The sequence below is a fragment of the Alligator sinensis genome, unplaced genomic scaffold (assembly GCF_000455745.1).
Source record: "Alligator sinensis unplaced genomic scaffold, ASM45574v1 scaffold783_1, whole genome shotgun sequence".
Taxonomy (NCBI): Eukaryota; Metazoa; Chordata; order Crocodylia; family Alligatoridae; genus Alligator; species Alligator sinensis.
Window position 1 is genome coordinate 385,336 of NW_005842197.1, and position 11,830 is coordinate 397,165.

Here is an 11,830-nt window from a genome sequence, read left to right on the forward strand (position 1 = left end):
CCAATCCTAATAACATTTAATTAATATGTTCTACTGGCATCCAAGACCCTCTTCATGCAGAAGTAGCAGCTCATCTCTAAATACACTGTCCAGCCACTGAACACCTGCTAACAATTTGGTCACCACTGAGTTCGTCCCCTCTCCCCCCGCAACCACTCTATTTTATAGACTACATAAATTTGTTGAGGTTTTTTTATTAGTGGCAGATGTGAAATAACATATCGATTGTATGATTGAATTAAAAGAAAAAGTCAATAAAAAGTGTCTACAAAAACCCAGACAGGGGAAAACATTCAATGAGAGAAGAGAAAAAGCAACCACTGGAACAGGTTGCCTAAAGAGGTGGTGCAGTCTCCATCCTTGGAGGTTTTGAAGATTTCGCTAGACAAAGCCTTAGCTGGGATGAAGTATTTGGGGATGGCCCTGCTTGGAGCAGGGATTGGACTGGATGTGACCTCCTGAGCTCCCTGCCACCCTCATTTTCTATGATCCTAACACTGCTTCCTAAGGAAAAGCTCTCTAGCTGGTGGGACGGTAAGACACTCCATCAGGTAGCAGTAGCAACAATCGCATTTGGTTCGTTTTCCTGTAACCATTAAGCCCCTGACTGAGCATCTAACATGACTAACAGACAAACTCTAAACTGCAAATAGAGTCAAGCAAAACGAAGCCATAAAACCAACGCTGGAGCCAAGTGGGATGCTAACATCATTTTGCAGAACTGCTGCCACACGTACGTTGCAGCACCCTATGCATTTGGCGGCTCACAAATGACTGCAAAGTGACTCACAATTGAGATTAAAGGCAGAAGCTTGCAGAGCACAAGATTCAAGATCTCTTTCAGTTGGTCCAGGAGGCTTTGGTTCTGCCCGAGTTTGCAGGGACAACTGCAGTGCTTTTACCTTTGGGTGGCCAAAATCAGAACAGGGATGTCATGATGTCCCCCCGGACAATCCCCCCAGGAAAGGTGACACACACAAGCTAACCGCACTGAAAGGCAGGGTAGCTGTAGCGTGCAACTCTACCTTGTATTGGACTTGCTAGCAAGTTGCTCAGAAATCAGCTAAACCCCAACCTTCAAATCAAAAGCCCGACAAATGAAGAAAATGCTTATCATAGATTCATAGATGTTAGGGTCGGAAGGGACCTCAATAGACCATCGAGTCCCACCCCCTGCATAGGCAGGAAAGCGTGCTGGGTCTAGATGACACCAGCCAGATGGGTATCCAACCGATGTTAGGGTTGGAAGGGACCTCAATAGATCATCGAGTCCGCCCCCTGCATAGGCAGGGAAGAGTGCTGGGGCTAGATGACCCCAGCTAGATGCTTATCTAACCTCCTCTTGAAGACCCCCAGGGTAGGGGAGAGCACCACCTCCCTTGGGAGCCCGTTCCAGACCTTGGCCACTCGAACTGTGAAGAAGTTCTTCCTAATGTCCAATCTAAATCTGCTCTCTGCTAGCTTGTGGCCATTATTTCTTGTACCCCCTGGGGGCGCCTTGGTGAATAACTACTCACCAATTCCCTTCTGTGCCCCCGTGATGAACTTCTAGGCAGCCACAAGGTCGCCTCTCACCCTTCTCTTGCGGAGGCTGAATAGATCCAGGTTCTCTAGTCTCTCCTCGTAGGGCTTGGTCTGTAGGCCCTTAACCATACGAGTGGCCCTTCTCTGGACCCTCTCCAGGTTATCCGCATCCCTCTTGAAGTGCGGCGCCCAGAATTGCACGCAGTACTCCAACTGCGGTCTGACCAGCGCCCGATAGAGGGGAAGTATCACCTCCTTGGACCTATTCGTCATGCATCTGCTGATGCACGATAAAGTGCCATTGGCTTTTCTGATGGCTTCGTCACACTGCCGACTCATGTTCATCTCGGAGTCCACTAGGACTCCCAGATCCCTTTCCACTTCCGTGCCACCCAGCAGGTCATTCCCTAGGCTGTAGGTGTGCCGGACATTTTTCCTCCCTAGGTGCAGCACTTTGCATTTCTCCTTGTTGAACTGCATTCTGTTGTTTTCTGCCCACTTGTCCAACCTGTCCAGGTCTGCTTGCAGCTGTTCCCTGCCCTCCGGCGTGTCCACTTCTCCCCATAGCTTAGTGTCCTCTGCAAACTTGGACAGAGTACACTTCACTCCCTCTTCAAATTGCTGATGAAGACATTAAAGAGTATCGGTCCAAGGACCGAGTGCTGCAGGACCCCACTGCCCACACCCTTCCGGGTCGATACCGACCCATCCACTATCCTTTCTTTGTAATCTGAAGCTCAGTGATAGAGAATTAGGATCACTTTGGGCTCGAGACCCTACAAAACAGAGGAAGATGCAACCCCGGCTATGGAGAGCTGGCCATCTCCTAAACACAGGAGCCACCAAGCATGCATAGCAAACACGGGAGCCAGGGGGGAAGGACCAAAGAAACAGCAGTACTTTCACAGACTCAAACAGGGCAGCTAGATGTCTTTCAAATGTTTTTAAGTTAAAAAAAAAAAAAGCAAAAATAAATATCAGAAGTGCCTAGCAAGCATTTTGACAGCTGCCCTCCAGCAACAGCTTCCCTCAGGCATCGCAGTGCAAGGAGGGATTTGAAGGAGAACTGGTACTAGCTTTACTGTCTAGTCCAGAGACCATGTTGCAGACAGAGGCAGTGCAGAAGGAAGGGAGAAGTGCTTGCACGAGAAGCAAACGATGAAGACAGGCATTGCCGATGGAGCACAGGGGGTGTGGTGATGACAGAAATCAGAAAGGCAAATGAGCAAGAAAATGATCTTTGCAGCAGTTTTGAATGGCTCCGAGGGGCAGCGGCAGTTGTCCAGAGGATCGGAAAGTGAGCAGCTCCAGTGCGTCTCTCTCGACTAAGACGCAAGGTTTCTCAAAGACATTAGGGCTGGAAGGGACCTCGGAAGATCATCGATGAGGGCCTGGGCCAAAGTGGTGATGATGTGCACACAGTTAGGAAGAGCGCTAGAGGAAGAAGCAGGAGGGGTGGGACACAGCTTGGACCTGAAGCAGCAGGTCTCCGCATGGCAGAGGCCAACTAACTAGTCTAGATGTCAGCAATGATGGGGAGGGCAGAAAGGGAAGGCTACTGAGACATTTAAGCGATATTAGAAAGACACCCTGGAACACGGGACTGGCTGGAGACACCCCAGGCGAAGGGAAAGCTGGCTCTTCAGCAAGTCATCCTGGCAATTTGAACTGAGCAGGAGGATGTGGTCCCTGGAAAGGAGGTATATATAGAAGACAGAAGCATGAGGAGAGGAAGAGCATGCCTCAAACAGCGATGCTGAAGGAAAGACCAGAGAAGCAGACGACCTGGGGAAGGATTGCAGCGGCTCTGGGGTCCAGCCAGCATTTGCCGTCGCCTCCTGAGCAGCTGCTTATTCAACCAGAACCTAGAGAAACCCCCCGTTCGATCCGTGAAAGCAGATCCGCGGCGCGGAGGAGCAAGTGAGACCATGTGGCCGTTCCCCGCCCCCGCAACATGCTTATACAAGCGATTCTTGCAGCCTCCCAAAGTACGAGGGCAGAAGCAAATGGTCAGAATCACTTGAATCTTCAAGGACACGATCCCAGATCCCTCCCGGGCATTCGCTGCGTGGCATCCACCTCGCTGTTCAGATCCAGGCTACACATCGGTCACTGAGCCGGGAAAGCAAGTGCGATTTCACGGTACTGCCAGCTTCAGCGCGCGTAGCCCAGAGACCCGGGCACATGGGGATAAGCAGGAAAAAGCGAAAGGCTCCAGAGCCATCAAAGATGCAGCTGAACGACAGAGACCAGGCAGACATCAGAGCGCCGCTGACATTTCCAGATGCAATCGTCTCAGAAGGGGCTAACTCGGGAGAACAATCGCACGTAACTACAGAGCTTATTGAGAGACGCTGAGCGTGATAATAGCCCCGGCTGCTGAAAGGAAGATTAGGGAACTGAACGGAAGCTGTCGAGTGACACCACCGTCGTTAGCTACCCAGTAGTGCTGTTCCCAAAGGATTAGCATTAATGAACCGTATTATTTGTGGCTGCGTGCGTCCAAGTATAATATTGATTAGCTGCTGGAAGGAGGCACTGCATTTATTCTAACTCAGCTACCCTTCTGCACGGAGGGAACAAACACTCGTCGTACAAAGTGTCCAGCGACAATGTCATCTGTTCCAGACAGAATGATTTCACACCCATCATTCAGCCTCCACGGAAAACCTCTCTTCTACAGCAATGGTTCACTTCGCTTCGAGGCCAGGAAACACAGGGCAGCCAGGCTGAATAAGGGCCAGCTTCTAGAGAGCCCATCCCTAACGGGCATGAACTTCTCCCAGCCTGGGGTTGGCAGAATCGTAGGCCTGGGAGGACCTCAGGGGCTGTCCTGCTCAAATACAAGAGTGCTGCTCCCAAACCACCCCTGCCCAATGCTTATCCATCCTCTTCTTGGAGATTGCCCTGCTCCCCACGCAGACGGTGCGCCCCTGCCTCATTGCTCTAGCAGGGAGTTTTCCTGAGATCTAGTCTCAACCCACAATTTAAAGCATCTTGACAAGCCTCTTTCTTCTTACCTGCATACTTATCTCCCCTAACTTATGTTGGTGCTACTGTGGCTTATAGAGGTGAGTGTTTGGCCACAGCCCTTGCAAAAAGGAATTCACTGGGAAATTTGTATTTTCTCCTGGAGAGTTTTAAGCCAACGGATGTAATATGGAAGAGAACTAGAGCCCTGCCTCAGACTGCACTGGATGAAACAAAAACCCCACTTGTATTTGGATTGCAGAAGAGGCCCAAGGTCCCGGTCAGGCTTCCTTGTGGCAGGCACCGTGCACATAAAAAGGAAGTCCCCCCACCCCTAAAGATCTGCAGTCAAATGGATTGTGCAGAAAGGAGGAGAGCAATCCTTACAGGCCTTCTATTTCCATTAAAATACAACTTGCTAAATACCAATTTAAATTGCACAGGACTTTTACCTAGGAAAGATGTGAGCACGCTGAAGGATGCAAGTGCAATTCAGAAAGTCCATGACAGATCGGAAAGTTGGGCTGGAGTTAACAGGATGCAGTTCAATTTGGACAAAAGAGAGGTGCTGCATCTTGGGGAGAGTAATCAAAAACACAAAATACAAAACGAGGGACAGCTGGCTGACCCCAGGACTGGGGAGTCTCGGCAGATCACAGATTCAATAGGAGCCCGCAGCGTGATGCAGCTGCACACAAAGTGAATGCAGTTTTGGGCTGCACCCATCGAAGCAATCGGTGCATGACATGGGCCTCTCTGTTTGGCACTGGTTAGGCCTGCCCTGCATACTGGGTGCAGTTCCAGACTCCACATTTTAAAAAGGACGTGGGAGAGATGGAGAGGGTCCAGAGGTGGGTAACAAAGATGCTCAAGGGCTTGAAAGGCAAGTCATAAAAGGAGAGGCTGAAGGAGCAGGGCATGTTCAGCTTGTGGAAAAAGTGCTTAAAAGGGGCCATGAGAGCAGCCTGCAAACACTGGAAGGGCTGCCATAGAGAAGAGGGAAAGCACCTTTCCTCTCGCTGCAGAGAGAAGGATGCAGACCAATGGCTTGAAGTTGCAGCAAAGTAAATTTAGATTGGAGAACTGGAAAAACTACTTTACTGTGTGAATAGCGAAGCAGTGGAATAGATGATCTGAATAAAAGTTGAGGACTCTCCATCACCGGAGGCGTTCAAGGAGAGGTTTGAGAGCCACCGGTCAAGGATGATCCAGGTGTAGCAATGCCTATATTCTACCATGGGGATTTTCCAGGCTTCTGAGCTTTGTTGGTTGCTCCCGCCCCGGACTTTTTTCCTGCGATGTGTGTCATAGCATTTTTAAGCATCCCCAGAGGCATTAGGTGTTGGCTACAACTAAAGCTGGGGACTTCAACTGGGGGGCAATGATTCTCCTGCTGGAACCAAAGCCACAGGTTCCTGCTAGAGGGTCTTGCCCCTCTGCTCAGGATCAGACCAATTGCCATATCTGGGGTCAGGAAGGCATTTTACCCCATAGTCAGACTGGAAAGGACTGGGAGCGGGGAGGTTCGTCTTCCTCTGCACTGGGCGGCATGGCCCTTGACCCAGGACCTCTGGTGTGTATACTGACAACGTGTCACGACTGCTGCGGGTCCCCTGCTTTCCCCGTGGCAGATGAGGGTGTTAGGTCTACGTTGTGTCAAGGCCGAGGGTTGTCTTAGGTAGAGTTTAGGTTGTGGCTGTACAGGATGGTTTGCACAGGGCTGAGCCTGCCTCAGGCAGAGGCTGGACCTCTGCGGCTCCCCTCCAGCCCCACTTCTCTAGGACACTACCGAAGGTAGCGAGAGCAGGTTTCCATCAGGCAACAACAGGACATGCTGACTGCGAATGCTTTGCAAAACAGCTTGCTCACGCAACTGCAAATGCACTGCATGAACCTAACCACCAGTACGTGGTAATGTAGCTGCTTTGCTAATACAGACTCAAAATGCTTGCTAGGGTTTCTTCTAGGAATATGGTCCCAAACCTGGATTGCCACACTGGGCTTTAATTGCCAGGCGCAGTTTCAAAGAAAAGGAAACATGCAGGTAAGCAGCAAGGTCACCTTTAAAGAGAAAGGTTTCATCTAATGCATGTTTCCTTCCCTCCACCTAAGAAGCCTGAAGAAACCGTGTTGGGAACGGCTACTGCAGTCTTAAAAACAGCTTTCACAATTGCATTTCTAAACACATTCATGAGCTTTATAGTGCCAGTAGCTGTGAACAGCACTACAAGTCATTAGACATGCTTCCTAGCACTGTACCCTCATGGCTAACTGATTCACCTCTGATATAAATAGACATCTGGCTTTATCACAACTCTTTAAATGGGCATTCAATTTGTGATCATGTTGAATGAAGAGGCCTTTGAAAAGTCAGCCAGCTAATGACCGCTAGCTACCTAGGACAGCTAGACAGAGCTCGTGTCGTGTGTCAAGCAGAAAGCAAAAACCAATATGAAAGTGCAGCCACCAACCAGGTGCCAACTTTGACTTGGCTTCTCCATCTTCTTTGATTTCTTCCACTAAGGGCTTTTGGTCTCTCAGACCCACCGCCTTTTAGGACAGGACTGTGAGGGCTTATCTAAAAACAACAGCCACGAGCAGCTTTTGTCACCTGGATAATAAGGTTATTTCTTAAAAACAACTAAAACGCTCGCTCTCCAAGCCAGCTTCTCCTGGACAGAGATTTCTCAGTAAAGGCTATTTTTGGCCAAGTTATCTGGAGGTAAGTCCAGTAGCTTTGCTACCCTCTCTTCAATGCCAGACAGCCAGAAAAAAAGTCAGCAGTCTCAGAGTCACCATGAACTTTGAACAGAAAGAGCACATATCTGTGATTCATATAACAACTGGAGGAAGGGCCGGTGCCTTTGTGCCAAGCAATGCAAAACGTCTCTTCTGCCATCCAAGGCAACACCCAGAACCATGGCACCTTGACCTTGGCACGGTTCATTTTCTGCACCTTTAAATCCTGATATCTTGCCTGGTTACGTTCTATTTTCTTCGGCTTCTTGCAAAACTCTCCATAGCTTTTGGTACCTTCTCAATTGACTACTTAAAGTCAAGTCAACACTGAGATCAATTTTCATGGCGTTTGCTGAATCACGGGTCTTTTCATAAAACTGCAGAGTAGCATCAATAAAATCTTGACATTTATCCGACTGTGCTGTCTCTCTCTAGTGCTGTATGTGTTGTATTTCTTAAACCCGGGGTGGCATGCACTGCAACTACCATGGTAACTGCTTAGGTGTGGTGAGCCAAGGCTTTAAGGACTCCCACGTGAATAAGCAGACTTACTGCTGCTTTGATTATCAAGCTATTACAATGCTAACTTGGGTGTACTTCCAGGCAATAGTTGTAAACTTAATTAAACTCAGACTGAGGAGCCTGGACAAAAATTAAAGATTTTATCACGTTAACAGGGAGCACTGCAATATTTTAATTATTTCGGAAAAAAACAAATCTTATTGCACACGGTAAGTAGCAAAAGCTCTGGTGCACACGTATTCGGTTTTGAAATACAACATAAAGAACAAGTCGCAGCATGCAGAGGCTGGGATGGGGACGAGCAGGGAGGAAGGTAAGAAAGGAGGAAAAAGGGAATGGAGAGAGACCAGCTGGTGGGACACCGGTCGGAAGGAAACCAGCTTTTGTTTAAAAAAAAACTTCCAGGATCTTTACAATCCACTATTTTTTTAGTCCTTTCCCATCAGTTACAATGAGCACAGCGATCACTTGAGGGTGTCTCTCATTAACTCAATGATTTACTCCTAGTCTAATAAACTCCTCAGCTTTTAGAGCTTATTTGCTATATAAGCCACTGTGCCTGAAGCCTTTATTTTGGATTTGCCTAAAATAGGTTGCTTATCTTGTAAGGAGATAATCCCTCAAGTTACCAGTCGAGGAGTTCCCTGGTACAGATAGCTGTACAAATAAGTGACAAGCTACTACCGCAGTGAGCTACAAACTTGTTAAGATGCAGCTGCAAGAAGTGACGGTAGGCATTCTGGTTGTGCCAGGCCACGGTTATGCTAAGCTATGGTGCCGAAAAGCAGTTTGGGAGAAAGGGGCCTCCTGACCACTGGATGTGCCAGTAAAAAAAAGAAAGTGTACCGATGAGCAAAAAGGGAGTACAAACACAGCAGCTACACACGTAAAAAGGTAGAACTTACTAATGGAAGTACAGGTGCTTCAACTTGGCAAACAAAACAGATTAAGATGAACATCTTGAGACAGAGAGAAAGAGTGGGCATGATAAGGGGTCCACAAGTATAAATACAGGAGTTGGGAGGCCTGTCCCTTGTAGAGACCTCGGAGAGCGTGAACAACATATGGCGTCGCTCCCTGTCCAGGGCAAACTTCACCAAGTTAGACTGGTTGTTAATCAAACCAACTGCTGCACTGCCCGACGGCAATAAAACTTCCTGAGCTTTTACCCCCAAAAACATATTTGAGTTGTGTTTTCTGTGTCGCCTTCAGCACCTGAAAGACCTTCAGATTAAGGCATTTCTTTTCCCACTGTGAATGTCTATATAATAACGATCTACGCAAAACTTGCTGAAGTAGAGACTCGATAGACAGGCTAAACAAGCAGCGAAGATAAGGTTGTGTGAACACGGCTGTGGGTGGCATGCATGTCATCATAATTAAGACTCCCCTAAACAGGAACATACACCACGTAGAAGAAAAACAGAGGAATGGATGTTACAATACTGGGCGCAGTGACGTGCATTGGCAAAGGAAGTAAAATAGACAGAAATAAAATATACTCATAAAGAAAGAGAGAGGGGTGGATAAAAGCAGAGACGGGCATTCAGTGAGCACTTACAAGTGGAATTTTTCCTCCCAAACAGGATTCAGGTTGCCATAAATGGTTTTCGTTCTCCTCTTTGTCTTGCCGACTTGAACAGTCACATATGGATCACTAGATCCGGTTTTGTCCTTGGCCTGCAGACCCTGAGCACAAACCACTGCAGGGGAAAAAGAAATGTTTTGTAAGCCTGCCGTGCTAAAAGTCTGCACGTCTTTACTGTGCGAGAGCAGTGGGATGCGTTATGCTGCAAAACCAGGATGCTACCCCAATTACAGCCTCCATTTCACCCCAAGAGCAGCCCGCCTACCAGTGATAGTGATCTTAGCCAACCATTTGGAGGTGCCATCGAGCACGCTCTGTTTCACGGTCTTCATTTGCTGAGCATGGGCTAATTTGCTCTCACAAAAGACATCTCTGATCAAGTCAAAGATTTCTGGCTTGTTCCGCTCCCGAATCTTCATCCGATCCTTCATGGCCATGATGATGTTTTGGGTTCGATCCTCGGCTCCGTGTTTAGAGCTCTTCTCTGCCGCTCCTGGGTGTAGCAAGGTATGAATGAGTTATCAAAAGTTTGCAAACACAGAGGCAATCATATAAAAGTTAAGTGACACTCAACCCTGTCATCGTGAAACTAGATTCCCTAGTACAAAGCTTCTTCCCACTGAACGGACTGAAGTTTTCACTCATGTACATCCCATTTCAACCACTAACAAGGTCACAGCTAAGCAGGGCCACATCTGTAGAAATTCCTCACTGCCCTCCTTAAAACTCAGCTTGTGTGAACTCTATGAAAATACTTGACACGGTTAGGTGCCTGGTGTGCTGAACCTCTACTGTGAGAGCCAATTTTGTCTTGCTTCCATCTGCCATTTCACCTTCACCCTGCACTGCCAGCTCTGGGGTAGGCACTGTCCGCTCTGCGTGCGCACAGTGCTCGGCACAATACGATCCTAAAAAACGACCGAGGCTATCGGGTAATGCAAATAACTTACAGCAAGGCTGCACGAGTGCAGTCAGACACCGCCTTCAAGTAGCAAACGCTGCAGCCCTGGATTCCAGAAAACATTTTAATTTTGCCACTAAGGCACAAGAGAGATGGATAGTAAATGCGTTTCTTCTGCAGAGAAACGCTTTCTGGTCTCAATCCAATTTGCAACTTCATCCCCCTTTAGACACTTTCCGCGTGGGATTTCATGTGTGATCCAAAACTTATGATGAGATTTGCAATGAAGCAAGCCTGTTTTCCAACGTCCCATCGTTCAAAACAGGTACGTTTCACTTCTTATTTTTAAGTTCATGCAAACCGCCTAAACTTTCCAAAATCTCCCTCTGAGACATAGGTTGCTATAGCAATTCCTATTTGAAAGGCAGTAAACCAAACTGAAGGGGAGATACCTAAACCCACAAAAGAGAAGGGTGCCAGTGTAGTACATACCGCGCACTGGTCACAAATGCATGGCGCCAGCATGAGAACAAAATCTTTGAAGGTACCCATCTACACTGGGAAAGCAGGCACATTGCACACATCTGTACACCTCCACGAACCTATTTCATAGAGAAGTAAGGCTGGAAGGGACCCCAAGAGATCACCTAGTGCAACCAGAGATCGGACCTGCAAACCAAAAGCTTCCTACAAGCACACGAGGGTGGCGATGCTCCCAGGAATTACTGCATCCAAGTACCTTTTCTTAGTCATGCCAAAGGCTCATGAAAATTCAGGGCCCAGTTTTAACATCGGATTTGGGGAACAAATACAAAAAATGTGATTAACAAGCTAGTATACCTTAAGGCAGACGACAGAACAAGGAGCGATGGGCAGCAAGGGAAGTTGAGGTTAGATATTAGGAGGAAAAATCTCACGAGGAGGGTGGTGAAGCACTGGACCAGGCTCCCCAGAGAGGTGGTGCAGTCTCCATCCTTGGAGGTGTTGAAGCCCCGGGTAGACAAAGCCCTGGCTGGGATGATGTAGTTGGGGCTGGTCCTGCTTTGAGCAGGGGGTTGGACTGGATGTGACCTCCTGAAGTCCCTTCAACCCTCATTTTCTATGAGTCTGTGATATAAAGCATCAAGTAAGTGGATCCAAGCCTTTGTCTAGGCATAACATTTGCAGAGGTTCAACTGGGGACATGTTTTTACAAGATGCAGTCAGATCAACACAAAACCCTATGTGGGCATTCAGATCCATCTGAGAGCCAAATTGCTTTAGCTTGCTTCATTTTTACTGGATTTGCTTAAGCAGCAATAAGCCACTCAACCTTAGGTACGTTATCTGTGCAAAATCCTGTGCTTTTAACTAAATTGCTTTAAAATGTTCGTTTAGCTAAATCGATGCTGGTGCATGCCTGGAAAAAGCCAGCGGGTGACAAGGACACCTGTTAATGTGAAACTTAGCCAAGCTCTTCTTGAAGCAAACAGGTGACGATCTTGATATAACACGGGTATTCTGGATCACGTAAAACTTTCAGAGGCCGGGGACGGAGATGAACAAAAGGAATGTGCACACATAAAAACCCAGCAATCTCAGCAGGA

The 11,830-nt window shown here is 47.9% G+C and overlaps 1 protein-coding gene across 5 annotated transcripts in view; it reads right to left on the bottom strand.

Moving 5' to 3' along the window:
- UNC13B (unc-13 homolog B) overlaps positions 1–11,830 on the bottom strand; it is a 257,459-nt gene that overhangs the window by 88,410 nt on the left and 157,219 nt on the right. For all 5 annotated transcript variants that reach the window (XM_025207487.1, XM_025207486.1, XM_025207488.1 and 2 more), the window contains 2 exons: positions 9,609–9,836; positions 9,317–9,458 (listed from right to left, as the gene is read on the bottom strand). In XM_025207487.1, the coding sequence (XP_025063272.1) occupies positions 9,317–9,458; positions 9,609–9,836 (370 nt within the window). The remainder of the gene's footprint in view (positions 1–9,316; positions 9,459–9,608; positions 9,837–11,830) is intronic.